This window comes from Diadema antillarum, unplaced genomic scaffold (assembly GCF_040938485.1).
Source record: "Diadema antillarum isolate AM-2024a unplaced genomic scaffold, OU_Dant_1.0 scf00000013, whole genome shotgun sequence".
NCBI classification, from domain to species: domain Eukaryota; kingdom Metazoa; phylum Echinodermata; class Echinoidea; order Diadematoida; family Diadematidae; genus Diadema; species Diadema antillarum.
The window spans coordinates 1,891,095-1,909,780 of NW_027270902.1; the positions used below are offsets into that span (position 1 = coordinate 1,891,095).

At 37.0% G+C, this 18,686-nt stretch overlaps 1 protein-coding gene across 1 annotated transcript in view; it reads right to left on the minus strand.

Moving 5' to 3' along the window:
* Positions 1-4,179, minus strand: part of LOC139721560 (protein Obscurin-like) — a 164,539-nt gene extending 160,360 nt beyond the window's left edge. Inside the window, exon 1 of the mRNA XM_071632880.1 lies at positions 4,026-4,179. Coding sequence (XP_071488981.1) covers positions 4,026-4,038 — 13 coding nt within the window. The 5' untranslated portion in view covers positions 4,039-4,179. The remainder of the gene's footprint in view (positions 1-4,025) is intronic.
* Between the last annotated feature and the right edge of the window lie 14,507 nt (positions 4,180-18,686).

Consider the following 18,686-nt stretch of genomic DNA (forward strand, 5'->3'; position numbering starts at 1 on the left):
AGATATGAACATAAATAAACATACATTAAAAAAGAATAATGCAAAAACTGACATATCCATTTGATTAACTTGAGATATCATGGGATTGAATCTGCAGAAAAAAAAACAAAGGAATTCTCATAATATCTTGAAAAATATTTCTTGTCATGTAACAAGCGTAGTATCAATGAAAAGGTTATTTTTTCTCTATTTTGATGGTGACCTTAAATAAACTTTGAAAATGGCGTTTGTCTGTTTTTGCATTCAGACTTATGTATTCAAACACATTATATTTTATATAAGTAGCCCTACATAAATAGATAGAGAGAAAAGAACAAAATACATTGATAATTCTACATGCATATATAGGTGTAAGATGTACATACATTTATGTAATGTTGTTATATTAGCATGGATACAATCATACTATTGAGTGGTTTAAAATATACATGCTTGCTTTTTAGTGGACTTCCCAATTTTTTTTTCTCAACTGAAGCATAACTTTGTATTTTTTGCTAGTATGCATGCGTATCTTTATCTGTATCATTTATCCGTTGCCAAGTAGAACGCTTATGTTTATGATATATTTCCTGATTTATTCTGTGTTATGTTTTGTTGGAAAAAAGAAGAATGAAATAATTGAACTGAATTGAATTGAATTGAATTGAATTGAATTGAATTGAATTGAATTCATCGTCATCCTTCCTGAATCTCAATCAGTCTTCGAGAATGCATGGCAATGATCACGACTTTCAAAGCTTATATTTAAGTTATTGATGTCTGGAGTACAGACTAGTCGATGCTATTGATTGCACTATATCAGGACGTGACGTCATAAGAAGCTCGATACCACTCCAAGCCATCTCTCTATAAGGTGGCTTACCCCTGAAAAGGTCTTGAGAAATTGATCGAGCCCCCTCCCCTCCCCCTTCCCCGCCCCCACTATATACTCCTCAACACAGATCATAACGTTTATGATGATACTGTATAACAACGCATACTGTATTTCTATGACTGTATGGGTGTTAACATGTATGACACCACACTGTCAATAGCTTTAGAGTGCTAAGTTGCCACGTTTTGCGTTACAGCCATATACCCCTATGTAACAATGGGGAATAGCTCAAAAGGGCTTACAAATGTAGTTTCTGTTTATTTCCTCCTTTTTTTTTCATTTCGATTCTAGTTAAAGAACACCGGAAAAGGGGGATCATAGGGCTCTATAGAGTGGGCTTTGGGAAGTATTGCGTTATAGAGGAAGATGCTATAAGTCATAATCCACTTGAGGTAATCGCTTGTGGTAAAAATGCTATCATTTTATTGATGATTTTGTATTTTTTTTTGTCTCAATTTTGGAAAACGGAAAAGCTATACAAAGGATTTAATATGCAAAAAGCTTAGATTTCTTTTAATTTTAGTGATTAGAAAGATTATGATACACCATCATTGGTGATAAATTTTAACAGTGCTTGAATTGCATGCCTGGTCATAAAACGGTATTAACATATCGATATAAAAATATTCTCAGCAAGCTTCAAAACACTATTATAGAGATTGCAACATAACATTGAATTAGAGAAGTAGCTTCCTTTCATTGCTTGTATAATCATATTCATAGGCCTGATCTAATTGTGTTATTTACTTTGAAGAAGAATTTTATGCTCTACTCACAGAATTCTAAATTTTGATAAAATCGTAAGTTGCTTATTTTCACATACCTCTGGACCATATCTGTAGCAGTGCCACGGCCTTTTGCTTCAGAGACAACTGATTAAGTGTGTTTGGGACCATCAAATACAACCCCAGTACCAAATGTCTCCAATTGTCCCTGGGTTTAGTTTTGTTTTTCTTTTTAAACCACGCCCATGTTGTCCATCTTTGCGTTTGTGGGTGCGCATTTTTTATTTTCAGTTGTTATACTGGAGCTAAGGCGCTTTAAAAGATACATTGGAATCTTTTTTTTATTATTACTATTATTATGGAGTCAAAGACAGGAATAAAGATATACCGAACATTAGATCTTTTACTACCTTACCCCCCCCCCCTTTTCCAATATTCTGCCTGAACGATTTAAAAGAAAAGAGAAAAAAATATTAGGAATACAGAGTATATATACCATAATTCTATATTGAATCAATAGAGCGTTTTTGCAGTGTAGTGGATGTACTTTAAAGTACAAGAATACCATGATGGAGATTGTGTAATATAATGCTCAGTATGTTTTATATCAAATATATATTTGAAGAGCTTGGTTCGAAAAGGCACCAAATCCATCATTTTTTTGAAAGGATTTAGCGCCTTTTGGAAGCAAGCCCTTCAATTCTCTGTGTTTTGTTTTTGTCGTGCGTGTTTGTGTTTTGCTTGTTTGTTTGTTTGTTTGTTTGTTTGTTTGTTTGTTTGTTTGTTTGTTTGTTTGCTTGCTTGTTTTAATGGAGGGGGCCTCCGGGCTACTGAAGAGCTAAGAGCATGTAATGTTTAAGTCCCGAAAGAAAAGCTGACAAAACCAAACAAACAACGAACATTTTCTTAACAGATCATCTCTTGGCTCTGCTGTTCTAGATAGCGAGAAACGTCGTGATAATCAACCTCATCCTCATCAGTTTGTGTTTCATTCACATTCGTATGAAGTATACTATTGCAACTGATTGCCAAATTGCCCTACATCGACGTATATAAGCACTGAATTGATCAGTGTTTTAGTAGTAGCCATGATAAAAAATCATGGGCGTACATACTCATACGCAGTACCCGCTGCATGCTATAAGGATTAGAACCAACACTTGCTGTCGGGCGAAAGCTCGGTGGTCTATAGTGGAGATGGCGCCTGTCCGGTGATCAGGAGGTCGTAGGTTCGAATCCTACTCGAGTATGTACGCCCATGATTTTTTATCATGGCTACTACTAAAACACTGATCAATTCAGTGCTTATTTACGTCGATGTAGGGCAATTTGGCAATCAGTTGCAATGAAAACATCTCGACGGAAGAATTTCATGAATTTGAAGTATATATGTATGTATGTATGTATGTATGAATGTATATTTACATATTCATTCGTTTATATACACAGACAGATACATACACATATGTCTAGACAAAGGTTACGAACTCCAGAGGTACGTGTGTGTGCTCTGATGTTTGCGTGTTCTAAATGTTTGGAACAGAATTGTAGAGCATTTAATCTTCTTTATTCTTTCATTCGTGTAAACGATATACCTGAGGACATAAGGTATACCACTAAAGTTATCAGAGGTGCGTAACTGTAGCTGTGAAAAAAAATCAGGTGCACGTACTCACGCTATCTATGCCACTTACACCATGCCAGCTATGTTGCGCTGAAGAGTTGCGCACAAAATTTCAGTTGCATTGATCAAATTAGGAATATAGTTATAACTATACTAGGTGTCATATTCACATCTACAGTAGATATAAATTCCGTTTGACGTGACACTTTGAACAAGTCATGACATACTAAATTTTAGCCTCCCCTTGTTAAACACAATCTTTATCTTTGCCTTATTTACCTATTTCAAGTAATTACTGCCTTATAATGTTTGAAGAGCATGAACATGAGGTTAGATGTTCCTATTTTGCGATTACGTTACACTTTAAGCCCTTAAAACAGGGAGACGTTCCAGACACATTTTTTGTGCCACTTTGCTCACACGATGTATTCAGGTTCATCACATACTATAGTGGTACTTGAAGGAATAAAATCGCCAGTATTGAAAGCCGCAGTAATGATCAAATGCAACTGAGAGACTCACTGCTATCAAACAGTCAACTTCCAACGAAGATTTGCACACATGTTTACATGTCTAATGTATCGGAGATCGCAATGACATCATAACTCCCAGACACTATAAAAAGTTATTGTGCATTCTACTAGCATGATGTCTAACGCATTGAAAAATCCGGCTCCACAGAAATTTATTGTCGAATCTCTTGAGTGGGAAAAAGCAACAACAGCGGCACATCAGATAAAAGTAAATCCAAACTGTAAACCTGCCGCATGAAAGCAAAAGCATTATGACGTCATCTACTTACCTTTGCCGGACATGCCGAATCATTTGTCAAGCCGCATTCACTTAATGTAATATTTCCCGAGGTCTTCGCAATGAAACCAGTTGATAGTAGATTCCAATAAGCGATCATAGTCAATAGGCAATGGTAGGTCCACAGTCCCGTGGTGCAGTCGATGAATAAGAAGACCTGATCCAGTTACCGAACAGTGGCCAAACATAAACCAATCAGTGTCCGCCTAACTAATGTCAAAGGTCAAAAAGAATGATGATACTGAACTATCACTGTCATGTTTGGATAGAAATTCCTGTCTCCTCTCTAACGGCATTTACCACCCCGGTGCAGTTTAGTACCAGCGGTCTCTTACACATCGCTTAGCCCCACTGAAAGTAGTCTTCCATCAGGCAGGGGAATAGCATAGTTTGCCTCCAGATCTTCCAAAAATAAATGCGCAATATTTCATGTCAGATGCGGTAGAACTACCAAGGGACAGCGGAGAGTACCCAATCCATCTCTTCTGCACTTTCTGCGGTGCATTCTACCCTAGTCTTCTATTCCCGCGCTTTTATCTTCCGGCGCGCCAAACCTCAAACTGCTTTACTACGTGGGAACTCTGCAGGCTGTGGCGTATGCACGCTTTAACCAATGAAATATTCCTAGTCAAGTCTTTGACTGACTTCTTGTGGACTTACGTACATCTGAAGCACTTTACAAGCAAACAGGCTGTGGTCATGAGAATTCTATTTAACTAGAAATCATTTAGAAAATATCATGAACTATTGCAGAGAGCGACTGTCAAAAAAATGCAGTTTGGAGCAATCAGTCAGTTGTAAACTTTCTCATTTTTTTTTTCAAAACGTACGAATTTCACGCTTACCACTTACCTATAGATCTAAAGCTTTTTGAAATATGATCAATGCCAATTATAACTTGTATGCAGGTCTCACTTGGGTTTCATTGCAGGGATTTGCTCTTGTTCAATAAGCTTTTAGTTTAGTACTGCACAATAAATCCTCCATTGAAATTTTCTTGAAGTGATTTTCATATTCGCAATGCGTATTTCACGTGTGTTTTTAGATGTAGGAATACAGTCATTGTTTGATAGATACTTTATTTTCTGCAAATCAATATATACATAAATTACATAATCATGAACATGGGAAACATTGAAAGTATATTCGAAACAGAGTCGTTTGACTTGCATAAACAACGATATAAAAGGATATTAATGATACAATATTACAGTATGCATGTCTATGCAGCAGGGATTACAATAACAATATTGTATTTAAGAAGCCATAATGCAGAGGGCCGCCATTGTAAGCATTGCTTGAAAAGATGGCCGGCCCGAGGAAAAGGTAGGGACGTATTAAATTCGTAACAATACAAATTCAGCTGCGAAGATAGCAGGGGAAAATAAACTCTGATGTGTGATGGTGGTGAATGTGCGTGCGAGTGCTTGAAAGTGCACAGGGGCAGATAGGCTGGAATTTAGAATAATAAAATTGGTTTGCAGTCATGACACATTATGTACGCACACACACAAACACACACACACACACACACACACACACACACACACACTCACACACAAACAATCATATACGGAGTAGACCCTGATGTGTGTATATCCAAGGAGGTACTAGGCTAGTACCTCCTTGGTATATCACATTGGAGGTGTATAATAAGAGACGGGAGAAATCAGAAGGAAGTTTACTTCACCTCTCCACGATGTGCGACGAGGAGCGATCATATTGCCCCTGGGCTATGCTAGACACGCAGCTAACTCTTTAGGGAAAGGCAGGGCTGGGGAGACTGAGGGTGGGGCTACAAGGGGGGGGGGGGGACTTATCTTTACATTGACAATGCATGAATGAATCAATTTTTAGATGCCAGGACTGATGTATTAAGATTATCTTGGTATAGTTATCTCGGTATGATTTGCTGTAGGAAGGGTATTGGAACAACAAATTATACTATCAATATTTGATCAATCTGTATTCATATCTCTCAAATGAAGATAAAGCGATATAACATCTACAATACATCTGACGTCTCTTACTGGAGACAGATGCAAATGAAATATTGCTAATCATACAGAAATATTGGGAATCAAAGGGAATGGGAAAAGTTATTGGGCCTACATAAAAGAACTCTTGTTTAACTGCATTTTCCTGGACTTTTGTTTGAAGATTACGTGGTGTGATATGTTAGGGAGTAAGCATATAAGTTTATAGTGATGGTAATACCAAATGCAACCATGATGGCAATCAGTTTCTAGATTTTCAACAGAAAATATAGGTTGCCAACATTAAATCAACTGTTTTAACATCAGCAGTCATTCTGTTATCCATCTCAAATGCCATCTATTACGCAGTGAATATATCATATTAGCGTGAAAGCATATTACGTATAGGCCTATATAATGATGACAATACAAAGGAATGGTATGATGACAGGTGTAATGAGGTGTGATAGATATAAAATCTTTTCACACATGATATCATGAAGATGAGATTCGAACCCTGCCTAAAGCAGGGCTCGACACTAACGGTGGCCCGATGGCCCGGGGCCACCAAAAATGAAAGTCGGGCCACCAAATTTCAGAAAAGGGCAAATTTGGTGGCCGGCCCACCTCGGGCCACCAAAATTGTTTGAAAAGTATGTCAATAAATTCGTAACTTTTTGCCCCGGAAATGCATAAATGCATGCAGTGAGTGTGCGAATTATCAAAAAAGAAATGGACTTTTATCATTTTTTTTTTCGGGCCACCAATTTTTTCTCTCGGGCCACCAAAAATTTGAAATTGATGATTTTGGTGGCCCCATCGGGCCACCGAAAAATAAAGTTAGTGTCGAGCCCTGCCTAAAGTGTGAACATCCTTTGCTTTCATAGACGTTTTACCTCTGATGTGTAATGTGTCTCCCTTGTCCTCTTTGGATGTTGGTAATCTTTAATGTTAATGTCCTTTAATTGGAACCTCAGTGCTTACACAATAAAGACTATCTTTGCAGATCAAATCCCTATGATTTTCCAATGATAAGAATGTTTATAAGGATGATGATAATAACCATAATGATTTCTGTCATTATGATTACACGTGTATTCTTATTCTTATTATTGTTATTATCATTCTTCTTCTTCTTGTTGTTATTATTATTATTATTATTATTATCATTATCATTATCATTATCTGTTGTTGTTGTTGTAGCAGTAGTAGATGTTGTATCAATATTATATTACTGCAATTGTTTGGTTTCTAATTAATCCTGTAACGATTGCAATCATTTCTTGATATACATGCTAGATAAACACTGGTGTTGTTCGAACTGTTATTATCAGTAACATTGTAATTGGTAAGATATTATAACTCTAATATGTAACTATCAATCAAATGCAACTATGACAACAATCATATCTTATAATCACCACAGACTATATCGGTCATAAACAGTATAATAATAACTATGATAACATCAGTAATCATTGTGTTATCCATCTCCCATCATCCCAGTGCGGTCGCCTCTCTCATCACACTGACAGAGTTAGATGACATTGATACCAAGTCCCGCACAGTTCATCTGCTCTCACTGCTTTAAAGGCATAATACAGTTTCGGTTGAGATGGGGCTCCAAGGTTTCCGATGTTTTTGATGATGATTTTTTGAGATGATGAGAAACCTGTTAAGTAATATGAAAGAGCATTTAACTCTAAAACGGGTTCAAAGATTATTTGATGAAAGTTGGTTTTGAAATTATGACATATCCCTCACAAAACGATGCTTATATCAGAGGTGGGACCTACCTTTTATCAGAATTACTTTATTCTACTTTTTTTTTCATCTCAGCCATTTCAAAACAGATTTTCATCAACTATAGGGGAAAGCCCACTCTAGCTTCGAGTTGACTTTAAAACACAAGAATTGATGCAAATAAAAAATAACAAGTAGAAAGGCTCAAACTTGATTGTTTTAATTCTTGCTGTAAAACTTATCTTCAATTCGTGTTTTCATCCAAGAAGAGAGATTCAATAAAACACGACATAATGACCGAATACATAGCTCACACTCTGAAATTAAAGAGTATTGTATTAACAAAACAGTGGTATTAATCACAATGTAATTCATATTATACAAATCAAACGACTATTTCACAGTCTCAAGACTCTCCTGGTGGCCTACGCCTAAATCTTTAATGACATCATCGTTGCAGCAATCAGGGAGCTATGGCAACCGTCCCTTTAAAAAAGTCATCATTCACTAATGACATCATTATTTTGTGCAATGCGCTGACGTGAAGGAATTATATGAAGAGCTCGATGCAAAAGCAGATTCACACACTTTCATAAATTTGAAATACTTCACATTTAATCTCCTAAAAAGACAAAGACAAATTAAAATGTATGGTTAATAACTTGTTTTGATATCTTATTTCTATAATATCTTGTTATGTAAAGAGTTCAGTGTCATTACAAAGATTGCATTTTTCTCTATTTGAAGATAACCTTACATAAAGAATAGAAATAACGTGTATTTGTTTCTGCATTTCTATATATATATATATATATATATATGTATATATATATATATATATATATATATATATATATATATATATATAGACTATGAGAAGGGGTATCGACCATTTACAGTACCAGTGTGTGGCCTTCATTATTTGCATTATTTGCATTCTTTTCACACTGAATATATATATGTGTAAGAAAGAAATGTGATAACGATCAACCTTTTTATGCGAACACAATGAGAGTGAAACCAGAGTGAAGATGTAATGTGATTTTAGGGCGTTCATTCTTTGTGACCATATCGCATTTGCATATACAACTAGTTACGTTCAGACGTAATCCTTAACCTCGAGGATAGCTATTTTCGAGGATAGACTCGTAGTTAAGCACATTGTAGACGTACTCGTGGATATAGCTAACCAGTAACTTAAAGTTAATTTGAAGATAGCTATCCAAATCCACGAGGTATCTCAGTATTAGCGCTCTATCAACAGACTGCGGAGGTGGGGGAACCCCAAACGTAGTTAAGCATCATGTGGACAGAACTTGTTGATATGAACTTGAAGGTAAGCGTATATATAGTTACGGGGTGTACTGAGCCTGTTTTTGTAGTAGTTGTTGTTTGCAGATGCTTTTCTTCAATTAATTTAAGGTAAATGTTAACGACAATGATAATGACAAAACAATCGAGTGATTGTTAAACAAATAACACACTGTACATAAACAATTATATTCCCTGCAAACCTTCTTTGACACTTTGATAACATGAATACAATTTTATCAATGCGAAATGCGAAACTATCATAAGCAATTACTTATAACCCAAGCGAAAGTAACCCCCAAATGCATAGGCATTGGTATGGAGAATTCAGAAAAGAAATGATATCATGATAATAGTAATAATGGCAACCAAGTTGCTAAAAGATATATCGGACCACTATTACAAACAGAGGTGTGAAGAAACTGACACCAATAAGATTATGTGTGGACATTGAGGTGACAATAATGATATATCAGGGGCGGCGCAGCCGTGGGGGCCATGGGGGCTCGGGCCCCCACACTTTTTGTGTACCAAACAAAGGAATACATAAGGTGTCATCACTTTGGGCCCCCCCCCCACTTTTTTCAACCCGGAAGTGCGTAAGTGGCACTGAAATGGGAGGGGAGAGAATGAGCTGAGGACTTTTTTTTTTTTTTTTTTTTTTTTTTTGCTTGTTAGCTCATGAAACCCGGAAGTGGGCCCCCACACTTTTGAAAACACTGCGCCGGCCCTGTATATAGCAGTGATAATAACAATGATAGTGGCTCCAAGGTAACAGATGATGTGTCAGAATACTTAGGTTTCAGACCACTAATAGAGATGGACGATGAATACGGCGGTGGTAACGTTTGGATGGTGATGTTAATGGGGCTATAACAATAGCGATATGACATTTTTATATTGCTCACTTCAAAATGTATGTCCGTATCGCTCCTGCCGCTGCATTCATCGCCTCACTGCTTAGCAACAGCTTTTACCACGCATTGCGCATAAAGTAATAATGGGGTTTGGGAATAGAGCGGTGACCATTATTAGTTTATTAGTGTGTTAATAGAATGGGCAACGCATTCTTCGATAATTGGGAGGGCTCAGATTAGATGGGTCATTTGGATCGATTAAACACCTACTACTCGATGGCTTAGTTTTCCTTGAAGAAGAAGTACCAGCTTAGAAGCTACAATCATGTTTTTGAAGGTAAAGACAATGCTTTCCTTGTTTGTTTGCGGACTGAACTAATACATTACGATAACATTATATTTGTCTGTCAAATTTGACTCTTTGTTCATTTTAGCATGGCATCCGCTAATCAGTATTACACTTCAGCTGAGGGTATATCTTATATAATGTACATACATCGTAAGTAGCTTGATATTCATTTTTCTTCGTCGTAATAAAATCATAAATGCGAATAGGATGATAATCGTTGCCACGTGTTAAGCTTTATGACGTTACGGATTAGATTTGATATAAACTAAATTATTATTGTAATGCACAACGGTTTTACGATTTGAATGTCCCATGTCTCATTCGACTCTTGCATAAAGACTATACAGGTTCCTTTACGCGTGGATGTAATTTGCACCAAGTAACTTAATAATACAGTTCAAGTTTATATCAAATCTAATCTGTAACGTCATAAAGCGTCGTTTTGACTGATGTTTCTTTAATAATTCCCTCAGGGGTTTCTTTTTTTTATCTAGCAGAGTCCCACATAATAACTCCACACCAAATAATCTCATTATTCCATCTTCCCATGTCCATCAGAAATATGAATGAGTCCCTTCAAGAAAGTCTAGAAAGATATCGTATAATACGTTAATGGATAATATTTTGTGCCATTCAATTTCAATCAATCACTCTATGATTTCAAAAAAAAAAACAATAACAACAACAACAACAAAAAAAACACTTTCTTTCCATATAGGTCTATAATTCAATTGTAGGAGAAAGCAATCATATTGGCGTTGCCTGCCCGGCAGAAGGGCCGCAAGGTTGGTATTCTCTAAAGCTTGCTAGGACCCTTCTGCCGGGCAGGCGACGATGTATTGTTATTGCCACCTGTTTTCCTTGCGTCTTTTTTTCCTCAGACTATTGAAGTCGTTGCTGTGATATTAATGCTGCTATTAAGAGGTAAGATTCACTCGAAGTGCAAACAGTAAACTAGAACAGTAGTCCCTAGAACAGTATTCTTTTCAATTAAAGGTCCTGTTTACCTTTGGAAGCAGTGATTTAAAGAATGTTCAAGGTATCACTTTTGATGTATATGTGTAGGTCAGTTGTATCACAAAACATTCTACCATAAAAAAAAAAATGTGATAAAGCCTAAATATATGAAGATATCACAATTTTTTTCTCATTAAACCATAACTGTCGACAGTTTAGTCTGGAAACATTTTTAATTGTTCACATTTTGTATATTTAACAATACTAAACATCGATTATATTGGTTCATATTTTTACATTAGTTGTTTCTATCCCTAACTCACATTTTAGAACTATTTTGAACCACCAGCGCTGGGGTTTTGTTTCATATGCAAATGGTAACTTATACCTTTAAAACATCAAGTGAACTCAGATCAAAAACTAAAATTGACCAATCCTGAAGCAAATGGAATGAATTCTGCTTGTCGTTTTTCTTTTTCAGTCTAATTATTTTGTTTTCTGTCGGCACTGTCTATTGTATCACCTTATATCGTGATTCGCTTACTCTTCCCTATAACAAAAAACATTTATGGACATATATAGGCTCGTTTCATGTTTTAAAACCATGTTTATTTGGTAACACACCTTTCCGAACAGTCGGCAAGATTACAGGCTCTGTGTTCGTTTGTGTGTGTGTGTGTGAGTGTGCGAATGTGTGTGCACATGCATGTAAGTGTGTGTGTGTGTGTGTGTGTGTGTGTGTATGTCTGATAATTGATAGACTGACAAATCTGATTTGAAAGTAATTAATCCTGCTGCCTTGAATAATCTTAGTACAGACCTGATGTTAATTGAAATTTTTTTTTTGGTCATAAAGTATAATAACGGTAAAAATACTGATCACATTGATATCTTTATGTCAGGGTAAATGAGTTTTCTTTATCACTGTCAGTCGCGTTTATACATACAGTGCACTCCCTTTATAACGTACACGGTTATAACGAATTTCTATTTACAACAAAGTACAAATTCAGGTCCCAAAGTTATTGTCTATAATATTTGCATACTTATTGACGGCTATAACGAAATATCGATATAACGAATGAAAATTGCCGGTCCAGAGGACTTCGTTATAACGGGAGTCTCCTGTACTAATATAAATAACATTCTCCATATCGAATCTTACAAGTTTACTGAATGTTCGATAGGCCAGGAACAGCTCCAGCTCAATTCTTATTTCATGATGCCGCTGTATTTTCTTCCCATTCGTCAATATAGCTACATATCTTGTTAATCTTGACAATATAATTATAGATGTAATTACATGTATACTATAACATAGGAATGAATTTAAAAAAATCTAAACTCAACCCAATCCATCTCTCATTATCTCTGTATTATCTTCAATGTAGCACTGTGATTAAAGCAGGGACAAGGTCATACATGCAAAAGCACTAACATGCGGCGCCGGAAGGGATGATACAGCACTCACCAATGAAATATTTACCAAAATCTGCCTTTTCCCTACGCTCTTTGTCCATTAAGTGCAGTCGTTTGTTAATATTTGATTGTATAGTCGGCTGTCACATGAAGCGATGAAACCGTTCAGAGATTGTGAGATTGTTTGGCCATTTTTCTCATTGTACTAACATGACTAATGAGAGCAGATATTATTATGAATAATATCCTGCCTTATATATCACGTGGTAACATGCCCGATTCGAAAAAAAAAAGACCAAATGGACGATTAACTGGGCTGCCTGCAAGTTTACCATTTAACACATCGAAAGCTGCAAGAAACTATACTAGCGGCTAAAATATGCCGGAAACTCCTGAAATATTACGAAACTTGATCCACGTTTGAAGTTACGCTTTCGCTGAGTTCGAGTTGAATGATCAAATTTTCAGCTATTTCATATCAACCAAGTAAAATACTTGAATATTTGACTGGAAATATGGGTGTATACATCTATTTTCTATACACTGATATGTTTTCAATGAATATCTTCCAGTACATGTACATTCCGGAGAATGCAGTCGTTTAAGCCTCAGCTTCGAACACAATGATACCATCAAAGAACTAAGACACGAGTTTTGTATTTCAACAATATCTGAGGCGGGGTTTCTATTCTCGAGATGTGTTTCAATGAACGTTTACACGAACTGCATGTTCATGTTAAAAATTGATCCTGATGGTTTATGGTGACGACGAAACAGTAAAAGTAATAAACGGATACTGAGTACCAAGGAGATGCTTAGGCTCTGGAGAGCTGACTAGTTATGATATGCCTGGGTCCGCATTCAACGGGATGTCTCAATTTCGAATCCTGTCCAGGCAGTGCGTACATCCCTTGACAAGGTACTTTAGCCATTAAATAACCCACTTGAGTCTGGTGTTGAATAACCAGCATGGCAATGCTATCATTACACCATGACAAAGTCCCCTCAACAGAATATACCCAGGTTAATCGAGACTATAACTGATTGTTGTTTCTTGATAATATCAAGTAGATAATAATAAGTGAACATAAAACATGTTCACTTCTGCAGTGTCGGATGGCTTATCATTATGACTTCTCTGTATTTCCTTTTGTTGTGGGGGTTAAGGGTCAACCGGAAGTGACATCGCCACGCCCTTGTCAGTGTCATCAATTGGCTGCCATGTCAAAAATCTCTGCCAGTTACTGACGTTCAGGGACAGAGATGGAGCAATAAAATATATACAGTTGACGGCCAAACTGATTCGGGGAGAAAAGGAGGGCGTACTTGGCAAATCTCTTACACAGCTACTGACATTTGAACACTATCAGTGCCAGCTGCCAGGTATGGATGTCTTTTCGTCGTCAAGATTAAGTTTACAGTCTCTAGTGTAAACCATTTGCATTTTTTTTTCGTATTCATATTCTATATATATATATATATATATATATATATATATATATACGTCTAACAGAAAATATAATCAGAAATATATATATATGTATATATATAATTATATATATATATATATATATAACATATACATATACATATATATATATATATATGTATTATACACATAGACAGATAGATAGATAGATAGATATGTATGTGTATGTGTATATATATCTATATATATTTTTCTGATGATATTTTCTGTTAGACGTATTGATCTATTAACTGGATACATTACACGGTGTTGACTGAATCGATTGCACCTATGACAATTTATTATTCTATGGCCCTAAGTATTGATTATATTTTTCCACTGAAATTACGTATAATTGAAATCCACAGATTACTTAGTGGATCTGTTGATGAGAGGCAAATACGTAAATAAGTAAATGGAAAATGGACATAATCAGATAAACACATTAGATAGATATTTAGGTTGATTACCCAACGTCAACGTTCAACTATCGATAATGTGATGTTAGAGATTGCAGAGTGACTATGTTTCCTGTATAGGTCGGTCTTCGAGAAAAGTAAAGTGTGCAGTTTGCCGTTTGCAGCCTCAAATATTCTCATTCGATATCGATTATTTATCATATCACAATAATGACGATGTAATTAGATAAACTATTGATTTGAACTGAACTGAATTGAATTGAATTGAATTGAATTGATTGTCGGTACATGCAATGTTGTCATATTGATAGATATACGTTCCAGCATCCTTTTAAGTCAAAGGAGGTTTTAGCTGTAAGTGTGAATATCATCTTAATTCATTAATATGAATTTGTCAGTTTATTTTGCTCAGAGCTGGGTCCTGTTTCATAAAGCTTGTTATTGGTGACAACTGTCACATTTCTATGACAAATTTGATCTCAGCCAATCAGATGCAAGGATTTCAGTAGCTTATAACAACGATCGTAACTTGATATTGATAGGAAGTTTTATGAATCGGGGTCCTGGTTATCTATTTTTCACCTGTTTCAGTTAATCCAGAATGCTTCACTGAAGATGATGCCGCGGACTACCGAGGGTTTGTTAGCGAGACGGTGAATGGGAGAACATGTCAAAAATGGACAGCTCAGAACCCTCATAGTCACAGTAGATCGCCAGAAATATACCCAAACAGTGGTGTGGGTGACCACAACTACTGCCGGAACCCAGACGGAGCGCTTACCGCTTGGTGTTACACCACAGACCCGTTAGTGCGATGGGAGATTTGCTCCATTGGACCAGTCTCTCCTCATTGCGACTACATACAAGCCACTACTCTCAGCCGCAATGGTGATTAATTATTGATTACATTAAAAACATACAGGCCTACCCAGTGAAAACCTTTCAAATTAATGGAATTCTTGCGTCGAGTTGTTTTCATTGCAACTGATTGAAAAATAATTACCCTACATCGACGTATATGTATCGACATTGGTTGGTTTTTATCATGGCTACTACTAAAAACATTGATTAATTTGGGCCATTATTATGTCGATATATACGGCAATTAATTTGTCGATCAGTTGCAATGAAAACCTTCTTGAATATTTGCCAAGCCTAATTTTGATTATGAGTAATGGATATGTATGCAACGTGAGGAAAAGAACGGTATATTCATTCTGTATTCACAAGATTGGTGCGACCCTTCATTTTCACTCCTTCTTCTCATTCCCTGGCCTCATTATCATTGCTCGACAATAACCGTGAACGTGCATCACAAAACCAACAATAATTGGCGCGCCCCGATTATTCGCGAGGACTAAAAATAAGTGAAAGGGGTCAACCTAGTCTGTGTTGTGTTTTTCATGTTTTCTAAGAATATCAGTTCTTCTTCTTTTACTCCAAAGTTTGGGATCACAAAGCAAATGGGAAATTGCTTTTTAGCAGTTTTTCCAGAACATTTATTTTGTAGAATAGTGTGATTGGTATGTTTCAGAGGCCCCTTTTATTTTCTTAAAAACCCTTCACTTTCATAATTCTTATAAGGAAAAAAAATTGTTGTTGCTGTGATGTTTCACATCCTTTTCTTTGTTGTGGTCCCACTCATTGCAAAGCTAGCATGCATATCTAGTAGGATTAATCGCTTGAATAGACCCTACACTTCGGAGCTTCTTTTCTTAGTAACTACACACTTTTTTTTTCAGAGGGTGTATATTTTCTTTCCAATATTTAGATATTTGTACATAGGTTCTTCCCGTCTGGATTGGTAGTGGTGGGGGGGGGGGGGGGATCCGATGACCACTAACCCCCCCCCCCCCCCCACCCCCCACCCCCATCTTAAAAGAAATCCCTAAAACATACATAAGATATATGGTTGAAAGTAAAGATAAAAAGCAAGCAATGTCTTGTTGAGTTTACAGTGCAAGTGGACCACTTTAAAGTAAAGTTTACAGAAATACTTCAAATGCAGGTAATCACCTTCAGTAGAATATTAGCTTGACTATGATAGGTATAGATGGAATCTTGTAATGTTTTCTACTAATATAAAACGTCTCTGTCGTATATGGTATATTATGAATCCTGTCACTCATTGAATGTACAGTGCATGAGGAGTGCTGTGAATTCAGGGCCCTGTTTTATGAAGAGTTAAAATTGATTATAATTCAGCTGTAAGTCTATGGCAGCCAGTGTAGTAAAGAAATTTAAAATCGATTTTATGTTTGATAAAACGGGACCCACATATATGTTGTGCGCTGATGATGTTGCATTGTACATGATACATATAATTATAGTTCTACGCAATATTTATTGTTGTTATGTCAGTGTCATGTAGGAAACATATCGTAATACTAAAGTCGAACGTATAATGTCATGACGAATCTCTATTTTTTTTTTTGTGCACTGGCATAGCTTACATAGACTCCACTTTATTGTGGTAGAGAAAATGGACAAGGGACCTTACCCTTTCCAACCGTGCCAACCACTCCTTTCTTCTCCTTTCTTTCTCCTTTCTTTCTTTTGCCTTATCCATAGGCCAGTTCGGGGTTCCACTTTTTGAGCATGAGTAGAAAAAGGTCATCTGTACCAGCAGAGCATGTTGGTTGTTAAATTCACTGAGATAAGCATCTGTGATGCAATGATTATTGAAGTGATCCTTATAAGTGGTGCTTGCCAGCACATCAACCTGACAGCAAAAGCGGTATTTAACAATATCAACAGAAAAAAAAAATGGAAGTGCTAATTGTGGATCATTCTGGTCACCTGCTCTTCGCAACTTCATCCTTTGTTTGAACATGACAGATATGTGAAAAAGATGCTCACATCCGGCGGAAAGTATGAAATTTTGCATATAGGGGTATTTTGGGGCGCTGATTTCAAAAATTGCCGGATCCAAGAGATCTGGCCACGAGGTCGGCCGCCATTTTGAAATCCAATATGGCCGCCGTCAAAGATCCCTATCCTCAGTTCTGAATGACATAAGCCATTGGAATTTGATACATAAAAGCATGGTGATAATCACGATGACTTCAATAACAGACTTATTTGATATGTCTGACAAGCTGCACGGCAGCCATTTTAAATTTTTATACGAAGTTACCATGTTGGAGTGTTGAAAATCTCTATCTCGGGTTTGTAACTTAGGCTACCTGATTGAGCGCGCGTTTGTAACTGATTGAGTGCGCGCTGCTGTATTTACATTGTGACGTCAGTGAAAGGTGCATTATGCTTCCTTTTTACTGCACTTTTTGACATGCCCGTGAATGTTAGTCGTGGTGTTTGTCTTCGTAGCCACATTGGAATTCAAAATAGCAGGCATTGCGTTTGTCAGACACATCACATTAGTTAATATTTTAACTCCGTATCTTAAAATACTTGTTTACACCTAATTTCTGCGTCACTCACCAGTTAGAAAACGAGATAGGAATTTTGAATATTTCGTCGAGGCGGCCATTTTGGAATTCAAAATGGCGGCCATTCGATGTTTGTCAGACAATTCAAATTAATCTGTCATCAAATTCAATTTGTCAAAACGCTCATGTTGTGCCACAGGTCATTCAGAACTGAAGATAGGGATCTTTAAATCTGTTTTGTGATGGCGGCCATATTGGAATTCAAAATGGCGGCCGACCCCGTGGTCAGATCTCTTGGATCCGGCAATATTTGAAATCAGCGCCCCAAATTCCCCTATATGCAAAATTTCATACTTTCCACCGGATGTGAGCATCTCGACCAAATTTTGTTACATATCTGCCCTACTATAATGAATTCCATGAATTGTTACGTCGGGCAAGCTGATGCCCCAGTCACATAGACATCCCGGAACGTCCCGGACCACCCCGGATCTGATCCGGGGAGAGATCCGTGTTGACGCCGGGAGGCCAACACGGCAACTTTTTGCCGTGTTGGCAGAGCAATTCGGGATGGTCCGTGTGGCTGCCGTGTAGCTGCCGTGTTGATCCGTGTAGATGCCGTGTTTGTCCGTGTAGACGCCGCGCTCTTCCGGCCTTATCCGTGTAGCTGCCGTGTTGATACCGTGTGTACAGTCATACCAAAATCCCGGATCTCCCCGGACGTCCCCGGATCTCCTGGATCAGCGTGTAAATCCTTGAGCATCC